Raw genomic sequence first — 18,638 nt, 5'->3', positions numbered from 1 at the left:
TTCCTCAGACTACACACACATTTTTAATTTTTCTTATGTCCCTTCTACCCCACTCCAGTACTCTTGCCTGGAAAATCCCACAGACAGAAGAGCCTGGTAGGCTGTAGTCCATGGGGTCGCTAAGAGTCAGACACGACTGAGCGACTTCACTTTCACTTTTCACTTTCATGCGTTGGAGAAGGCAATGGCAACCCACTCCAGTGTTCTTGGCTGGAGAATCCCAGGGACGGGGGAGCCTGGTGGGCTGCGGTCTATAGGGTCGCACAGAGTCAGACACAACTGAAGCGACTTAGCAGCAGCAGTAGCAGCATGTCACTTCTATCACAACTAGAATGATGAGTATAGGTGGGAAAATTAAATGTATATTCTTGAGCCACTCTGCCTGGAAGCCTGCAACAAAATTTAATTCCAGGTAGTTGTGCTCTTGGTTGTCTCCCTCCACTGTTATTTGGTTTGTGTACAGAAAATACAAATGCATTTTAATGTTAGTAGGAGGGGAAAAAATTGGCGAGTAGCTCTGCTGGGAGGAAAAGGTACATAAATGTGACGTATTTAATAGCTCAAAGAAATTATTTTATGGATTATCTCTCTTGGTTTTCTGTACTTAAAATTGCCTCCTGTGGTCTTTTCCATTTTTCCACTTTGCATAGACCTTTAAAATGTGTAGGGTGTATATACACATATATAGCCACAGTTAATCCTCACAGCAACTCTGTGTGGTTAAGCCTTATTTTCCCGATTTGACCGATAAGGAAGCTAAGACTTAGGAAATGTATTGCTATACTATTATTAATAACAACAACAAAATGTATAATATCTAACATTTGCTAAGTGTTTATTATATATCAGGCACTGCTATAAGCATTTTCATGTGAATTATTTTATTTATTACTAATCATGACCCTATAAGATAGTTAACCCTTTACTGACACAGTTTTAAAGGTGAAACTTATTCTCAGATAGATTAAAGTCACTTGCCTATGTTCAAACAAGCATCTGACTCCAGAGCCCATTACTTCTTGAATTATACAGCAAGTACATGACAAAGTTGGAGCATTACCCAGGTTTTTCAGTTCTAGGCCTAGGGCTCTCTTCCTTCTTTTTATCATACCACATCACAAGCAGAGTGCGGACCATCCAGTACACATTTCCTGTTTGCCAATTGAGTGAAAGAAAATGGATAATTGAGAATTGAATCTCATTTCATTAGGTAGAGTACACTTTTCAGGAAGGCTTATGAAACCTTCAGAGGCAAGAAAGGATTTGTCAAAGAGCATGACAAAGTGAATTTAAATACTTGGGTATTAATTTAATCCTGGCCACACAAAACTTATTCAAGGAAAATTTAGAAACTCTAATGGGAGAAATAAAGACATGAATAAATGCATAGCTACTCTCTGTTTCAATTTGGGAAGACTAATACAGTAATGATTACTCCCTAAGTTAATGTATAGATTTAATATACTACCGATTAGAGTCACTGTGGGATACTTTATAGAACTTGTCAAATTCATAGTGAAATTTATCTGAAGGAAAAAGTGGGCAGGAAGACCAAAGAACACATTTATTTAAAGAGGTAATGGTGGTAGAGTTGCCCTATCAGATTTTAAAGTTTGCCATAAAGTGACAATTATTAAAACCATATGATAGTGGGTTGAAAAAATGTCAAACAGTGAAATTAAATAAAAAAGAGAGATTCTAGGAACAGATTCTAAGACTACAGAGCACACTGGAGGCAACTGTGAACTGCAGAAAGCAATCATCTTTCTTCAATAAATGTTGGGAACTGTAGGTATCAATATGGAGAATAATTACCTTAGAGCCACAGCACATACAATACTCTATAGTATAAATTTCAGAAAGCAGACCAGTGGAATAGCATATTCATTCCAGCTATGGATGAAAGATAAATTTGTGCCTATTAAATGGAGGATATCATCAGAGACAAGATGGATGATTGTTATATAAAAGTTGGGGAAAGAAACTTTTGTACAATAAAATGTAATAAAAAGCTAAATAAGAGAATGAGAAAAATGTCTGGGGTCAGCATCACAGATAACAGTTGACTGTCCAAAAAATATAAAGAATGGATACAGATTATAGAAGGTCAGCTTTCAGATTCAGCTTCATAAAGAACAAAGAAAATAAACAGCCAATTTACACATGAGGAAATAAAGACAGTAAAATCATTGCATGGAAAAGTACAACCTTGCTACCAATTAAGTACAAATAAAAACAACTTCAAGGTGTCACAATCAGCTTATTAAATTATCAATAGTTGATTGAAATTATAAATAGAAATTACAAAACCCTATCTTGACAAGACTTGAGGAAACAGTATGTGTTTCATGGAGCAGTATAAATTAATTCAGTTTTCTTAAAAGACAATCTAGAAATATGTGACAAGAGTTATAAAACTGTACATACTCCTTGATCTAGCATGCCCCCCAAGGACGTAACCTAAAAAGGGAAAAGTAAGTTGTTTAAAGATATTTGTAGTAGTGCTATTTATAATCATGGAAAAGACTTACCAATCTAATATATCATCATGTTGGTATAGTATATAGCCATTAACTATGATGGGTATACAAATATTGGGTCTTGCACAGATTTGACTATTTGTAATAATATTAACAACAAAAAAGGCTAAATTGTAAACCACATGTTAAATCTGATAGTAGCCACGTACAAAGAAGATTCAGAAAGGCATCTGGTAAAATGTAAACAGCTGGAGCTGAATGCATGTGGTGTTCTTTGGGTACATGTCAACTTGCTGGAATTCATAACAAAAAAGAAAATCTGAAGAAGAGGCAACCCACATTGGTTTGATGTAGGCCTGCAAAGTTAAAGATCAAGGGCTTTGGAAAAATCCCTGTACCAATGACAGTGTTACTTAGCAGCCATGCTTGATCTCTCTGTTAGCTAGAATTTGTTTTGCTAGAATTCTCCATCAACTAGCATTTCTGCTTATCTGTCTTGACTTTTCTGAGGTGGTACATCACCAGACCTCTGTGAATCTTCAAATTTGTCACCATCACTACAACATAGAACCTCTCCCTCCACTCCCACTAATGAACATTTTATTATCTGACTTAGAGCCATTACTTTCTCAAGACCTTTACATTGCTCTTCACTCCATCATCAGCGCTAGTTGGCAAGTAGTTTGCATTACAGAGAAGCACTTTTTCTCTCTCCCAGGGTTACTGTGCACCTGTGTACCTTGACCCCAAATAGAGACCCATCAAGCCACATTGACATGCGAGTGCCAAGTGGTTGACTCGCCTCCCTCCTTTACTTGGTGACTTGCCCTGCAAACCAGTATTATAATACCTTGCAAGTCAAATTCATACCCTTTGCATAATGATAAGTTACTACACTTCATGGACCTTTAGGGTTACTCTTAAAGGGTTAAAACCTCAAATGGTATATACATGCATGCTGAAGAACTACTCTGTAATGATAATTGCCATTCATAATTCAGCACCCAGATTGCTTTTTAAACTATTTGCGATAAAATTATGTTCTTTGTAACTTTGGTATTAAATCTATTCCCCTGTCTTTGAAATTCAGTACCTTAATACCTGGTATCGGAGAAGGCAATGGCACCCCACTCCAGTACTCTTGCCTGGGAAATCCCATGGATGGAGGAGCCTGGTAGGCTACAGTCCATGGGGTTGTGAAGAGTCGGACACAACTGAGCGACTTCCCTTTCACTTTTCACTTTCATGCATTGGAGAAGGAAATGGCAACCCACTCCAGTGTTGTTGCCTGGAGAATCCCAAGGACAGTGGAGCCTGGTGGGCTGCCATCTATGGGGTCGCACAGAGTCGGACGCAACTGACACGACTTAGCAGCTTTAGCGGCAGCAACACCTGGTATACATGGGGATTCAAATATACAAAAATTGCTCTCTCCCTCTAGCACATCCATTGTTTAACAGTGGGGGGGCACTGAATTTCCTTAAATAGCATCAGGATTCCCAGAGCTATGTGGACCTCCAGTATACTCATTTTATTTTGTAAATCTTCATCCCACTTGTCACATGGGTGGTTAATTAAAATTCCTTTTTGTTTTAAGAGTTTTTTTAAATGGTTTTAGACCTCTTAAGATACCCTAGTAAGTTGGGAACCTGGAAGATAATGACTGATTAAAGCAGTGTATCTCAAAGTATGATTTGGGAGCAGCAGTACCATCATTATTCTGAAAATTGTTAAAAATAAAATTTCTACACCTTGCCCCAGATTTACCAAATCAGAAATTCTGGGGATAGGACTGAGCCACCTGTGTTTTAATAAGCCTTTGAGGTGATTCTGATACATGTTTAAGTGTCAGAACCACTGGCTATTAGAGAATAGAGCCTCAATAACCTCAGGAAGCCTAGTCCTCTGTTAAATTGTGCTGGTGGATGTCAAACCCTCCTGACCTCTCAACAATACATTATGTGCACTTAAAATGTCTTTTATTAAATCTCTTGAGAAGGTTATGAGAATGCTGAGGAGTCAGCATGTTGTGCGGGAATAAACCATGGGCATTGGAGTCAGATGGACCTTGGTTGTAACTTCTCCCGGCTGCTTACGTTGTTTAAGCTCCCTGAGTCTCATTTCTAACATGCACAAGATAATGCTCAAGCCACAAGATTGTCTCAAGGATGAAATGAGATCGAGTCTGTTAACTGTCCAGCCCTGTGCCTGACACATGATGGACTTTGAGTAAACAAGAGGGATCACTACCCTCCTTTAGCACCATGTTTGTGACACTACATAGAATTCAGAGGAATAATGGGAAAACCTTCTTGAAAACTCTAAGCTGGGGTCATTGGAGAGAGGGATCTAAGCTTCACCCAAGATAGCCACAATAAAGCAAGGACTTCTCAGATCTCTTCAAAGGACACTTTGCACCAGACTCCTGGGGGCTCTGTAAGGCTCAGGGCAAATCGTGCCACTTGTGTTTGCTGTTGCCAGACTAATTGTTCCTTACTTGAAGTTCTGTGGCCCCAGAGGCAGAGAAGGGTGGCAACAATAAGCGTTTTGGGCCCTTCTCCCTCCCTGTGTAGCCTCCTTGTGTCTCACTTCCTGGATCTTGCAAATATTTCCTTCAGCAATAAGCTGGGAGTGGCTGTTTCTCTTGGAGCAGTCGTATCTTTTGGCTGCTGAGAAAGGGGGAAGGGGAGATGGAGCTGGAACTGTGCCATCTTGCTGCTGAGATCCTGGAATGCCAAGCTATTGTGGTGAGGTTAAAAATAAAAATTCCAAACAAAAAAGCTTCAAAAGGCCAAAGGAGGCAGGAGGAGATATTTCAGCCTCTGCAAATATTGGTTTTCATTTTCAATTACTATGAACCCCTCCCCAAAGAAGATTGTAACAAAAGGGGAAAATCTATTTATCAGAAGCACAGTCTACCTGTGCCAAGAGGAAAAGAGAATAACAGCCCAGGACTTGGCACATGATTTGCTTTTGTTTTTGAGATGTAGTCTCCTTGGCTGGTGTCAGCAAAGCCCTTTCTCAGACTTAGCTTTCATGCTTCCTCCGCTCTCTTCAGCAAGGAGCCAAAGTCTTTGAGAACACATTGTGATGAATGTAGTGCGAGTACCTTTTGCCTCACTCCAGGAGTCCTTGCTTCAGTGTGATTGTCCCTTGGAGCCAAATAAGGCAAGTTCCAGTCTAGACACTACTACTACTCAGTAGCTGGTAAAATTAATTACCCTCTCTAAGCTTCAGGATCCTCATTTTCAAACCCGCAGTAATGGTATAGTTACTTCAGTGAGCTTGTGTGAAAAGTAATAGAAATACATAGGCAGAAGTGCCTACAACAGTACCTGACACATAGTAAGTAATAAGTAAGAAACCATAGTTCTTTTTCCTTAATGAAGTTCCTTATCCTCCACTCTAGGAAAGAATCCTTACTTGGTCTCAAAGAAAACTGTAGATTTCTATGCATATAGGGCCTCTAGAGAACACTGTTCTTGGCTTGAACCTGACACACTTCAGTGGAAGCCTCCCATTCACCAGTCTAGGGCTTCCCAGGTGGCACTAGTGGTAAAGAACTCACTTGCCAAAGAAGGAGATGTAAGAGACTCAGATCATGATCAAACCCGTGTTCGATCCCTGGGTCAGGAAGATCCCCTGGAGAAGGGAATGGCAACCCACTCCAGTATTCTTGCCTGGAGCATCCTATAGACAGAGGAGCCTGGCGGGCTATGGTTCATGAGGTCGCAAAGAGTCGGGCAGGACTGATGTGACTTAGCATACATGCATTCACCAGTCCACTTCCGTTGTTAGTGCCTGGAAAGCAAGGACTATGGGTTTTGCTCCCCTTAGATCTGGTCATCTTGCACAGTGTAATACTGAATGACAGCTTAGAATGACATATATACACATTGGCCCAGCTGATCTCTTGGAGGGCAGTCTTTCCCCTTTTCTGGAGTCTTGCCTATTTCTGCTCCCCTCATGTAAGTGACTCTGAAAGGTTTAGGCTACCCTTACACAGGCCATGTTGGCAGGAGGGATGTGCTTTTCAAATTAGAATTTATGCAGAGGATAGCAATGTCCAGGTTGCCTTGCTGGAGCCCTGTGCCACGGATAGTGTTATAGTGCCATGGATTGTGTCACTGAATGTCCCTACAAGAGTGTGCTCTTTTCTTCCAACTGGTTCTGGAGTTGGCTACTTAGAGTTAAATTCTGTAAGGCTGACATAACTGATTAATACCTAAACAAAAAACAACTTAGAATATCTAGTCTTGTTGATCTTCACACTGCTTTTAAGCCTAAACTTGGCTTTTTTTTTCTCTCTCCTTTTTAAGTAGTTGAGAAGAGTGAGTAAATGAACCTATGGTTAAAATCCTTGGTAATCTAGGGCCTCCTGGCTCAGCAACCATGTATCTGAGCTAAGACCCAAGGTCTCTTGGTTTCTTGGCTATTGAATAGGGCTGAACATTAACCAGAGGATGGTGCAATTCAACTCTCTTGATGAGAACAAGGAGCAGGGCTGAAGCATACAGCAGTGAAGGTTGTACATTGCAGTTTGTATAACCATATGCAGGGACCCTGAGTAAGTGACTTCACTCTAACAATAACTATCCTAGTGTTATTCGCTCAGTCATATCCGACTCTTTGAGACCCCATAGACTGTTCCCCGCTAGGCTCCTCTGTTCATGGAATTCTCCAGGCAAGAATAGCATTCAGTTCAGTTCAGTCGCTCACTTGTGGCCGACTCTTTGGGAACCCATAAACCACAGCACGCCAGGCCTCCCTGTCCATCACCAACTCCCGGAGTTCACTCAGATTCACGTCCATTGAGTCAGTGATGCCATCCAGTCATCTCATCCTCTGTCGTTCCCTTCTCCTCCTGCCCCCAATCCCTCCCAGCATCAGAGTCTTTTCCAATGAGTCAACTCTTCGCATGAGGTGGCCAAAGTACTGGAGTTTCAGCTTTAGCATCAGTCCTTCCAAAGAATACCCAGGACTGATCTCCTTTAGAATGGACTGGTTGGATCTCTTTGCAGTCTAAGCGACTCTCAAGAGTCTTCTCCAACACCACAGTTCAAAAGTATCAATTCTTCAGTGCTCAGCTTTCTTCACAGTCCAACTCTCACATCCATACATGACTACTGGAAAAACCATAGCCTTGACTAGACGGACCTTTGTTGGCAAAGTAATGTCTCTGCTTTTGAATGTTATCTAGGTTGGTCATAACTTTCCTTCCAAGGAGTAAGCATCTTTTGATTTAATGGCTGCAGTCACCATCTGCAGTGATTTTGGAGCCCCCCAAAATACAGTCTGCCACTGTTTCCACTGTTTCCCCATCTATTTTCCATGAAGTGATGGGACCAGATGCCATGATCTTCGTTTTCTGAATGTTGAGCTTTAAGCCAACTTTTTCACTCTCCTCTTTCACTTTCATCAAGAGGCTTTTTAGTTCCTCTTCACTTTCTGCCATAAGGCTGGTGTCATCTGCATATCTGAGGTTATTGATATTTCTCCCGGCAATCTTGATTCCAGCTTCTGCTTCTTCCAGCCCAGTGTTTCTCATGATGTACTCTGCATATAAGTTAAATAAGCAGAGAGACAATATACAGCCTTGATGTACTCCTTTTCCTATTTGGAACCAGTCTGTTGTCCCATGCCCAGTTCTAACTGTTGCTTCCTGACCTGCATGTAGGTTTCTCAAGAGGCAGGTCAGGTGGTCTGGTATTCCCATCTCTTTCAGAATTTTCCACAGTTTTTTGTGATCCACACAGTCAAAGGCTTTGGCATAGTCAATAAAGGAGAAATAGATGTTTTTCTGGAACTCTCTTGCTTTTCCATGATCCAGCGGATGTTGGCAATTTGATCTCTGGTTCCTCTGCCTTTTCTAAAACCAGCTTGAACATCAGGAAGTTCATGGTTCACATATTGCTGAAGCCTGGCTTGGAGAATTTTGAGCATTACTTTACTAGCGTGTGAGATGAGTGCAATTGTGTGATAGTTTGAGCATTCTTTGGCATTGCCTTTTTTGGGGATTGGAATGAAAACTGACCTTTTCCAGTCCTGTGGCCACTGCTGAGTTTTCCACATTTGCTGGCATATTGAGTGTAGCACTTTCACAGCATCATCTTTCAGGATTTCAAACAGCTCCACTGGAATTCCACCACCTCCACTAGCTTTGTTCGTAGTGATGGTTTCTAAGGCCCACTTGACTTCACATTCCAGGATGTCTGGCTCTAGGTGAGTGATCACACCATCATGATTATCTGGGTCGTGAAGATCTTTTTCGTACAGTTCTTCTGTGTTCTTGCCATCTCTTCTTAATATCTTCTGCTTCTGTTAGGTCTATACCATTTCTGTCCTTTATCGAGCCCATCTTTGCATGAAATGTTCGTAGTTCTGTCATTTATGAATCACCTTTGCATGTACCTAGCATCATTGCTAGGTCCTTCTTAAATGGTTAATCCTCACAGCAGCTTTGTAAGATAAATATTTTACTAAAACTGAGATAAATAAACTTTGCTCGAGGTCACAAAACTTTTGGATTCTGGAGACAGATTTTTAAATTTTACTGGAAGTCAGACTCAAGTCTTTCTAAACACTGTGTTCTTTCCACTCTGCTTTGTTGTTTTCCCTGTGCCCTGGGAAGGAAAGAGTGATAAATTTAATGACTGTCACAGAGCAGGGTTATTTCTCACCACAGCTGCAGGACACTGACCCCACCAGAGCCTTTGGAGATGTTGCTTTCACCACCTGCATCTCATAAGATCTAGATTGGAGATGAAGGTGGGGAAAAGTGGGAGAGGCAAGGACAGAGGGTAGGAATGTGTGTGCTGAGGGTTGGGGCATGTACTATATAGATGGGAAGCCAACCTAACTGAAACTAGTAACTCTATCCCCAAACCTCTTCCCCCAAACCACAACACTCATCTTTTTCATGCTGGATCTTTGTAGAAACAAAGATACTATAGAAATAGTATGACCCCTGAACTATTGATTTTAGAATCTCTTGGGGCAGTTGTTTATAGATTCCTGAGGTACTAAATCTCAATTTTTAGAGGTGGAACCAAAGAATTTGCATGTTAAACAGCATCTTCAGGTAATTCCAATTAAGTGCTACTTTGATTAGGAGCAACTTCCCCAGACCAATGGTTTCCAACTTTTTGGATCATGCACCCTTCTCAGAAAGGGTCTTTAGAACCTTTAATATATGTTGGTAGTTTATTAATAAATTCCTTATATCTACTAATGTTCTAATATTTCTGTTTTACATGCAAAATGATGAGTTTTGCATTAGTATTCTTTGATGAAAATAATCTCTGGTTTTCCTTTATGTATGTTCTAGTCGCTGGGTTTTGGTGTTGACGTTATACAGGATTCATTTCATCTCCCTTTTTCTCTAGATTCCAAAATCTAGAAGGGGTAAATAGCATATGGGTTGTCTGATGCTTAAGGTTGATAGAATTAACACTGGTGGCTCAGACAGTAAAGAATCTGCCTGCAATGCAGGAGACCTGGGTTCGATCCCTGGGTCAAGAAGATCCCCTGGGAAAGGGAATGACTACCCACTCCAGTATTGTATTGTTGCCTGGAGAATTCCATGGACAGAGGAGCCGGTGGGCTACAGTCCATGGGGTTGCAAAGAGCTGGGCATGACTGAGTGACTAGCACTTTTACTTTCTTTCAGAATTAACACAAGACCATGGGAGTATAGGGCTTCCCTTGTGGCTCAGCTGGTAAAGAATCCACCTGCAGTGTGGGAGACCTGGGTTCGATTCCTGGGGTGGGAAGATCCCCTAGAGAAGGGAAAGGCTACACAGTCCAGTATTCTGGCCTAGAGAATTTCATGGAATGTACAGTCCATGGGGTCACAAAGAGTCAGACATAACTGAGAGACTTTCACTTCACTCACATGGGAGTATGCTATTTTTTGGTCAAATTTATCAATTTTTTTTTCCTATGGTAACTGGTGGTTTAGATATTTTCATTTTTCTGCAATCAGTTTTGGTAATTTTTGTTTTTCTAGAAAACTATTCTAAGTTTTCAAATTTGTTTTCATAAAGTAGATCAAAGTGTTCTCTTCCTCTTTTCATTTAGTCTGTAGCTGTGGTTATTTGTCCATTTCTAATTTTGTGCATTTAGGGTTTTTAATTAGCAAATGGATAATCTGTTTTATGTTTTTTTCTTTTAAAGAAAGTTGTTGGCTTTAATTATTAGTTCTAACATTTGTTTTCTAGTGTATTAATTTCTGCCACTAGATTTATTTGCTTAGTTCTATTTTTGTGTGTCTTAACCTTCTTTTGTTGAAAGCATAATTCATTTATTTTGTTTTTATGTATTAATGTAAGTATTAAAGACTATCATTTTTTTCACCATTGCTTTAATCATCCGTGTTCTCTCACTTCTGATATTTTCATTATTGTTATTTTCTAGGTAGTCTACAATTTTAGATTGTCTCCTTTTTGACTAGAGTGGAGGATATTTTCTCCCTTTCATTTTCTATGTGCTAGAAATATTTGTTTTTCATTAATTTTTAATCTTATCGTATTGTGACTAGATACAAGTCTGTGTGTATTAGTTGCTCAGTCGTGTCTGACTCTTTGTGACCCCATGGACTGTAGCCCGCCAGGCTTCTCTATCCATGGGATTCTCCAGGCAAGAATACTGGAGTGGGTTGCCATTTCCTTCTCCAGGGGATCTTTCCTCCTCAGGGATAGAAATTGGGTCTCCTGCATTGCAGGCGAATTCTCTCCTGCATTGCAGGCTGCATTGCAGCCTAAGCTACAGTAGTAGCTCTTCTACTTGTACTTTTTGGTTTAATATGTAGTCAATAAAAAAATTTTAATGGGCCCTTGAAAAGAAAGTAGAGTCTGTTTTTGGTATATGAAGAAATTTAGATTTTTTTTCATTATCTTTTGACTATCATGTCTGTCATCAGCTGAAACAGTCTCATATTTTGTTTCTGCTTTTTGTGCCTATAAATTTTCTATATTTTTGCTTTATGAATTTTAATGCTATATTACTTGGTACAGGATAATTAGATCTTGTCTTTTTAAATTGTTAATATTATAGTGTCCTTCTTTGTCTTGTTTATTACTTTTTGCCTTTAATTCAACATTTTAAAAATTATATGAGTATCTTGGCCCCTGGAATTTTTTTAATTACCTCATTTATTAAATATTTACGAATGCCTACTATGTGCCAGGCACTAGGTATCAGATGAATGACACACACAAGATCTCTGCCCTTGTGTGAATTTATGCTCTGAGAAAAACAAAACAGAAAAAGAATAATTAAGGATAAGTTGTCTCTATTTTAGATTAGGTGGTCAGGAAAGGCCTGTCTGCCTGATAGCATTTATCATCCTATTGCTTCCCACTCACCGTCTTGTTTGTTTGCTTCCTGACCAGGGGAAATGGCAGGTGGAACAGTTTGTACACAAGGAATTTTTATAATCTTAAGAAGCTAGAGATGGGCTAAGGTCCAAATGAGAAGAGAATGGGGAATGTGTGGCTGTGAATTTCTGATCCACATGAGGGATGAGCTAGCCAGGATGGGGACTGGGAATGAGGGGAGTGAAGGAGATTTTGCTTTCCATTCTTTCTCATTTTGGCCGCCATTATGTGTATTATTATTTTTAAGGAAATATTTTCAGGCTCCAACATGACTACTGAATGGGTATTCTGTCTGATGGTTTAATTCAACTGCTGGAATTTCCTGTCAGGAGGCAGTACTTAGCATGATGCTGATTGCTCACAGGCTAAAGCAGGAAACCAGATCTTCTGGCTTAGAGAGTTTAACTCTTCAAACTCTGAGACTAAAGAGATGTCCTTTGCTTTGGTCATTCTTTATTATACCGAAGTTTGACTTTTTAACATATTTAAGTAAACCTGGACTTCTTTTCCTTGGATATACTCTCCTATTACAAGATTAGAATTTCTTATTTCACTTCACAAGTGGCAGCTTTTAAGTTTTCTGATAGTTTTTTTCTTATAAGTATATAATATATACATATATAACACATATATTAAAATTTTACACACATACACACACCCTTAACTCTTGAATCTGGAATTTATTTTGATATGTAATATATGGTACAGCTTCATATAACACTGCTCCTCTGCTATTGTCTCAAAAATATATTAATACATCTTTATCTTCTTGTTATGGAAGGTGAATTACACATTTTTATAGTTTGATATTAAATATGTCTCTGGACTTTCAACTCCATTCTATTAATCAGTAAAGCACTGTTTTAATTACAATTGCTTTATATTATGCTTAATGCCTTACTTAGCTCCCATTTCTTCTGTAGCAAAGTATACATTTTATTATACAGTAGTCCCTCCTTATCTGTGGGGGATACATTCCAAGACCCTCAGTGGATACCTGAAAACATGGATAGTGCTGAGCCCTATATATACTATGTTTTTTTTCCTATACATATATACCTATGATAAAGTTTAATTGGGTGGTATGTGTTAGTCACTCAATTGTGTCCAACTCTTTGAGACTCCCACTGTAGCCCCCCAGGCTCCTCCATCCATGGAACTCTCCAGGCAAGAATACTGGAGTGGGTAGCCATTTCCTTCTCTAAGGGGAATTAGGCAGAGTAAGGGATTGACAATAATAATTAATAATACAATAGAACGTTATAGAAATATTCTACAATAAAAGTTATGTGAATTCTGTCTCTTGATCAACTTCTCAACTCTGCCAGAAACATGGCAGTGGCTTCTTCATTGGCAGATGCAGCCTTTCCAGTAACTTTTATGTTTTTCAATACAAACCTATTCCTGAGTCTTTATAACCATCCCTTACTTACAGTAGTCACTTATTTCAGGGAATTCCTTGCTGAAGTCTTCACATAGGCTTCCTGTTTTCTGGTGCAACACGTTGCTGTCAGCCAGAACATGTTTTCCATTCATGTCTTGCATCCACAAATTTAATGCCTTTTCATCTTAACTAAACCCTTCCCATGCACTGTGGCCACAACTTTTGCACTTTGAGGTATGATAGCAGAATGAGCACAATTTTTTTTTTCCTTTTTCATAATTTGACAGAGAGAAGATTCATTCTTACCATAGATCTTAGCAACCTCAGCATATGATTTGTTCCCTTTCTTTATTAGGTCAAGAACTTTCACCTTTTCACTTAAAGGAAGATCTTTATGGTTTCTCTTTGGCAGATCTCAATTGCCAGCATCACTACTCTTGGGCCTTAGGGCCATTGTTAAGTAGAATAGGAGTTACTTCTACACAAGCACTGTGATACTGTGACAGTCCATCTGATAACCTAGATAGCTACTAAGTGGCTAATGGGTGGGATCCACTGGACAAAGGGATGATTTACATCCTGGACAGGATGGAGCAGGACAGATAGAGATTTCATCACACTACTCAGAATAGCACACAATTTAAAAGTTTTGAGTTGTTTATTTCGGGAATTTTACATTTACTATTTTTTGGACCGTGGTTGAATATAGGTAACTGAAACCATGGAAAGTAAAACAGTGGATAAACGAGGATTGTTGTATCCTTCTTTATTTTGCAAGTTAACAAAAAAAAAAATCTACAGTTAAAAATTCCTGTTGAAAATTCTGTTTGGAATTGCATTAGAAGGGTATATTTAAAGTCCAAAATAGCAGATATTTCTGAATGGCCTGCTTGATGTTTTTTGGCATGAGAACATGGACAGAAAGTATACATGCCAAATTCATGATATAGCTTGCATGTAGAGAGGCAGCAGGGTTATAGAAGTAGGGGGTGAAACAAAGGGGTATTATTTATTTATTTTAAAAATTCACGAGGAATTCCCTGGTGGTCCAGTGGTTAAGACTCTGCCTTCCAATGCAAGGGACATGAGTTTAATCCCTGGTCAGGGAACTGAGATTCCATATGCTGCACTGTATGGTCAAAGCAATAAATAAATAAAATTTAAAAACTAAAAGTCGTGAAACATAGATGGCAATGTATTAAAATATCTTAATTCTGGGCAGTAGGTGGGGATATTTATTATAGCAATCTCTGTAAGTTTTAAAACATTTGAAATGTTTCACAGTTAAAACAAAAACAACAAATATAGCAGGATAACTACACAGCACATTCAGTCTGAGTGAGTGGGATAGTGTGTATATCCAGACTTTGGAGCAAGACTCTCCATGTTTAAATCCTAGTTCTGCCACTTACTGCTAATGGCTCTGTGACCCAGAGCAACGACTGGGTTGTAACTATAATAGCTACTTCCTAGGATTGTTGTGAGGATTAAAGAAGTTAAGACATGGAAATCGCTTAAAACCATGTCTGGCACCTAGATGTTAGCTATCAATGTTATATATCATATATTAGTATTACTAATATTATTACATTTACTACCTATATTATATTGGTTTTTTTGCCATTTTAAAATTTACATAAATGAGGTTATCTAAAGTTATGGGACCATCTGCAGTGTGCTTGTTTTATCCAGCCTTCATCTGCTGTTTTGCAGGGAAATGGCTCATTCCAAGGCTAGCTTTTCATGGGCAACCCCATTTCATCCTTGCCTTGAGAACCCAGCACTGGACTTGTCAAACTACCGAGCAGTCTCTTCTCTTGACCTCCTTGGAGACTTTGAGCACTCCTCCAAAAAAGCAGAGGAAACCTCCGTTCATGAGGGGGAGAGCTCCCTCGCCTCCATGCCTCGCCCGCTGCGCAGCCGTGCCTTCTCGGAAAGCCACATCACCCTGGATCCTCAGAGCTCCCCGGCCTGGGAGCAGCACAGGAAGGAGCTCTTCAACAAAGTTGATGAGACCCAGCCAGACGCTCTGGGGGCCAGGAAGAAGGCCTTTCCTCCTCCTCGCCCTCCTCCTCCCAACTGGGAGAAATACAGGCTCTTCCGTGCAGCCCAGCAACAGCAACAGCAGCAAAAGCAGCAGCAAGAGGAGGAAGAAGAGGAGGAGGAGGAAGAGGAAGAAGAGGAGGAGGAAGGGGTAGAGGAGGAGGAGGAAGAAGAGGAGGAAGCGGGGGAGGAGGAGGAGCTGCCACCCCAGTATTTCAGTTCAGAAACCACTGGTTCTGGTGCCCTCCATCCTGAGGAGGTTCTGGAGCAGCCCCAGCTTCCGGCCTTTGGCCACCTGGAGGCCCCGAGGCAGGGCTCACAAAGCCTCCCAGCAGAGCCAGAATCCTTTGCTCTGCGATCCAGTGATTTCCTGCCTCCAGTAAGGGGCCACTTGGGATCTCAAGCTGAAAAGGCTCAACCCCCTTGTTATTACGGCATTGGTGGGCTTTGGAGGACATCAGAGCAGGAGACCACTGATTCCAAGTAAGTGCTTATGAAAGACGTTAGGTCCCTGAAGAGGGGGCAGCATGAGTTTGAATTCCACCTCCACCATTTGCTAGCTGTATGACCTTCGACTGGTCAATTAAACTATTCCCAGTCTCATTTTTTCTCACCTGGAAAATGGCCATGATTCTACCTATTTCACGTGGTTCTTGTGAGAATGAGGATAATCCACATAAAGGACATAGCCCCATGCTTAGCACGTAGTAGGTGCTCAGTAGGTGGCTCAGACAGTAAAGAATCTGCCTGCAATGCAGGAGACCCAGGTTTGATCTCTGTGTCAGGAAGATTCCCCGAAGAAGGGCATGGCTACCCACTCCAGTATTCTTGTGTGGAGAATCCCATGGGGTCACAAAGAGTCAGAGTGACTAACTGAGCGACTAACCCTATCCCTAACTAACACTATTGAGATACTGTATTTATCGTTTCTAGTTTGTCTTTAAGGTACTCATCAGTTTCTGGCCCCTGAAGGAGAAGGCTTTAAACCTTTGTTGCCTTTTCCAGAAGCCTGGTTCAAGTCCTCTTCTGCCTTTTCTTTTGCTTGTTCTCTAGAATAAATTGCCAGCTCACAACCTGACTGCCTGGGCTTCTTAACTCTTCCCCTGTGCCCAGTATCAAAGATGTTCCTGGAGTTGACCATTCCTTACAACAGCCAAAGGCATTCTTTTCACCTTCCCCTTTATTCATCACCCCACCCTTATTTCCTCTGCCTCTTTGCTCTGAAGCATTTGCTTCAGTGAGCAAATGGTACTACCAAAAGCGGTAGTTGACAGAGTTAGCTGTCTGGGCAGAGAGGCTGAAGCAGGAGTGGTCTGACTGGAGAACTGTTCTCTTCACCGTGCCAGTGCTCAGCAGCATGCCCCACACCATGTGGTTGTCCTCTGTGCTCCAAAACAAAAGAGCTTTGACTTTCAGTTCTGCCAGTCCTCCTGCAGAGAGCTGCACCCACTCTCTGCTGGGGGTGGGGATAAGGGGCAGGTGAACCAATACAGTATTGTAAAGTAAAAATAATAATAATAATAATAATAAAGTGCTTTCCTTAAATAACATTATAGAAGGAACTTGCCTGAGTTTTGTTGCTATTAGAAGTACCTTGTTATCGTGTCTTTTACTGATGGACAAATCCATTAATTGATTATCTGGAGCTGCTGCTGCTAAGTTATTTCAGTCGTGTCTGACTCCGTGCGACCCCATCGACGGCAGCCCACCAGGCTTCCCCATCCCTGGGATTCTCTAGGCAAGAACACTGGAGTGGGTTGTCATTTCCTTCTCCAATGCATGAAAGTGAAAACTGAAAGTGAAGTCGCTCAGTCGTGTCCGACTCTTAGCGACCCCATGGACTGCAGCCTACCAGGCTCCTCCGTCCATGGGATTTTGCAGGCAAGATTACTGGAGTGGGGTCATTGCCTTCTCCATATCTGGAGCTAGCTAAGAAGTTTTCCAGCCGCACATGCCACAAGCTCAGCACTTACAAGGCCTGGCTCCCAGACATGGAGATCTCTTATCAGATCTCTAAAGGCTCTTTCTCAAGCTGCCCATCTATCTGAAAGCATTCTTATTGTAATTAGAGAGCATCATGGAGTTTCCATGATCTATAGTGAACTTTGTAGGAATAAGAAATAAGGTTTTATCATTTTAACCCAGTGAGATTTCTAGGTTGTTTATTTATTGCAACAGTGATGTAGCCCAAAGTTAATAATACAACGCAGATGGGGTTTTGATCCTGAACCCAAGTTCTAGTATTGACCACTTGATTCTCCATCTCACTGATTATGATAGAAATTGCAGCTCCTTGAATAGCTAAGGCTACTCTAAAATCGTGTGCTCTAGGTCTTCTAATAGTTTTGTAAGTACCTAATATTCTATTAAACCCCATTCTTTGAAAATACACAAAAGAAAGCTTTGTGAAAAGTGACTGGATTGTTATCTATCACAGCAAGGAAAAGGTAAGCCAACATAGCACATAGTCGACACTTAATATTTTGGAAGAGAGAATGAAAACATGAATGAATGAACATGTATTAAGCATATGCTATATCCCAGACACTGCTTGTCATTTTATATCTATTATTTCATTGAATCCTCCCAATGACCCTATGAGCCCTTATCCTTATTTGACAAATAAGGAAACTAAAGCTGAGTAAAATAAGGGACTACTTAACTCTGAATTACACAGGAAAGACTCAAAGCCAGATCTGACTCTAAAATCTATGCTTCTTTTGCCATTCTGGGCAGCCCCTCTCAGGGAGCTCTGGTTCCTGCAGTAGCCAGGCCTTCACTTAGATCTCATGTCTCCTAGAAGGCAATGTGCACCAGAAAGGGAAGTCACTCAGTCGTGTCTGACTCTTTGCGACCCCGTGGACTGTAGCCTACCAGGCTCCTCTGTCCATGGGATTCTCCAGGCAGGAATACTGGAGTGGGTTGCCAATTCCTTAATGTGCACCAGAGGTAGTAGTTAAAGGCCCCAGGCTTACCCCTGCCAGCCTCCTAGTCCTTCCTCTTCTATGTACTTCCATTCACTGTGGCACCTTGTCCAGAGAGAAGGAAATTGCTAGTACTAGGGCTTTTATAACTTATTCCACAGATTTGTTTTTTCTTAATGACTGTGGGATGTGAGGGGAAACATTTGCACAAAAGCATGGCTTGTGGTGGCAAAAAATCAATTATATATGCTTCTTTTAAGTGATGGAGATTTAAGGAACATCATTCCCAACGTAGCTAATATTTCATTGCCTGTTCTCTATGTGCCAAGTATTGTTTTGTGTATTGACTGACTTAATCTTCACAACAAACCCATGAAATAGATACCATTAGTCTCCTACATTTTTTTTAGATGAGGAAAGTGAGGCACAG

The 18,638-nt window shown here is 40.6% G+C and overlaps 1 protein-coding gene across 1 annotated transcript in view; it reads left to right on the top strand.

Annotated features, from left to right (window-relative positions):
* Positions 1 to 18,638, top strand: part of SHROOM4 (shroom family member 4) — a 260,582-nt gene that overhangs the window by 232,304 nt on the left and 9,640 nt on the right. Inside the window, exon 6 of the mRNA XM_068962329.1 lies at positions 14,955 to 15,767. Within this exon, the coding sequence (XP_068818430.1) occupies positions 14,955 to 15,767 (813 nt within the window). The remainder of the gene's footprint in view (positions 1 to 14,954; positions 15,768 to 18,638) is intronic.

This window comes from Capricornis sumatraensis, chromosome X (genome assembly GCF_032405125.1).
Source record: "Capricornis sumatraensis isolate serow.1 chromosome X, serow.2, whole genome shotgun sequence".
In the NCBI taxonomy this organism is placed as follows: Eukaryota; Metazoa; Chordata; class Mammalia; order Artiodactyla; family Bovidae; genus Capricornis; species Capricornis sumatraensis.
This window is presented reverse-complemented; position numbering and strand designations above follow the sequence as displayed.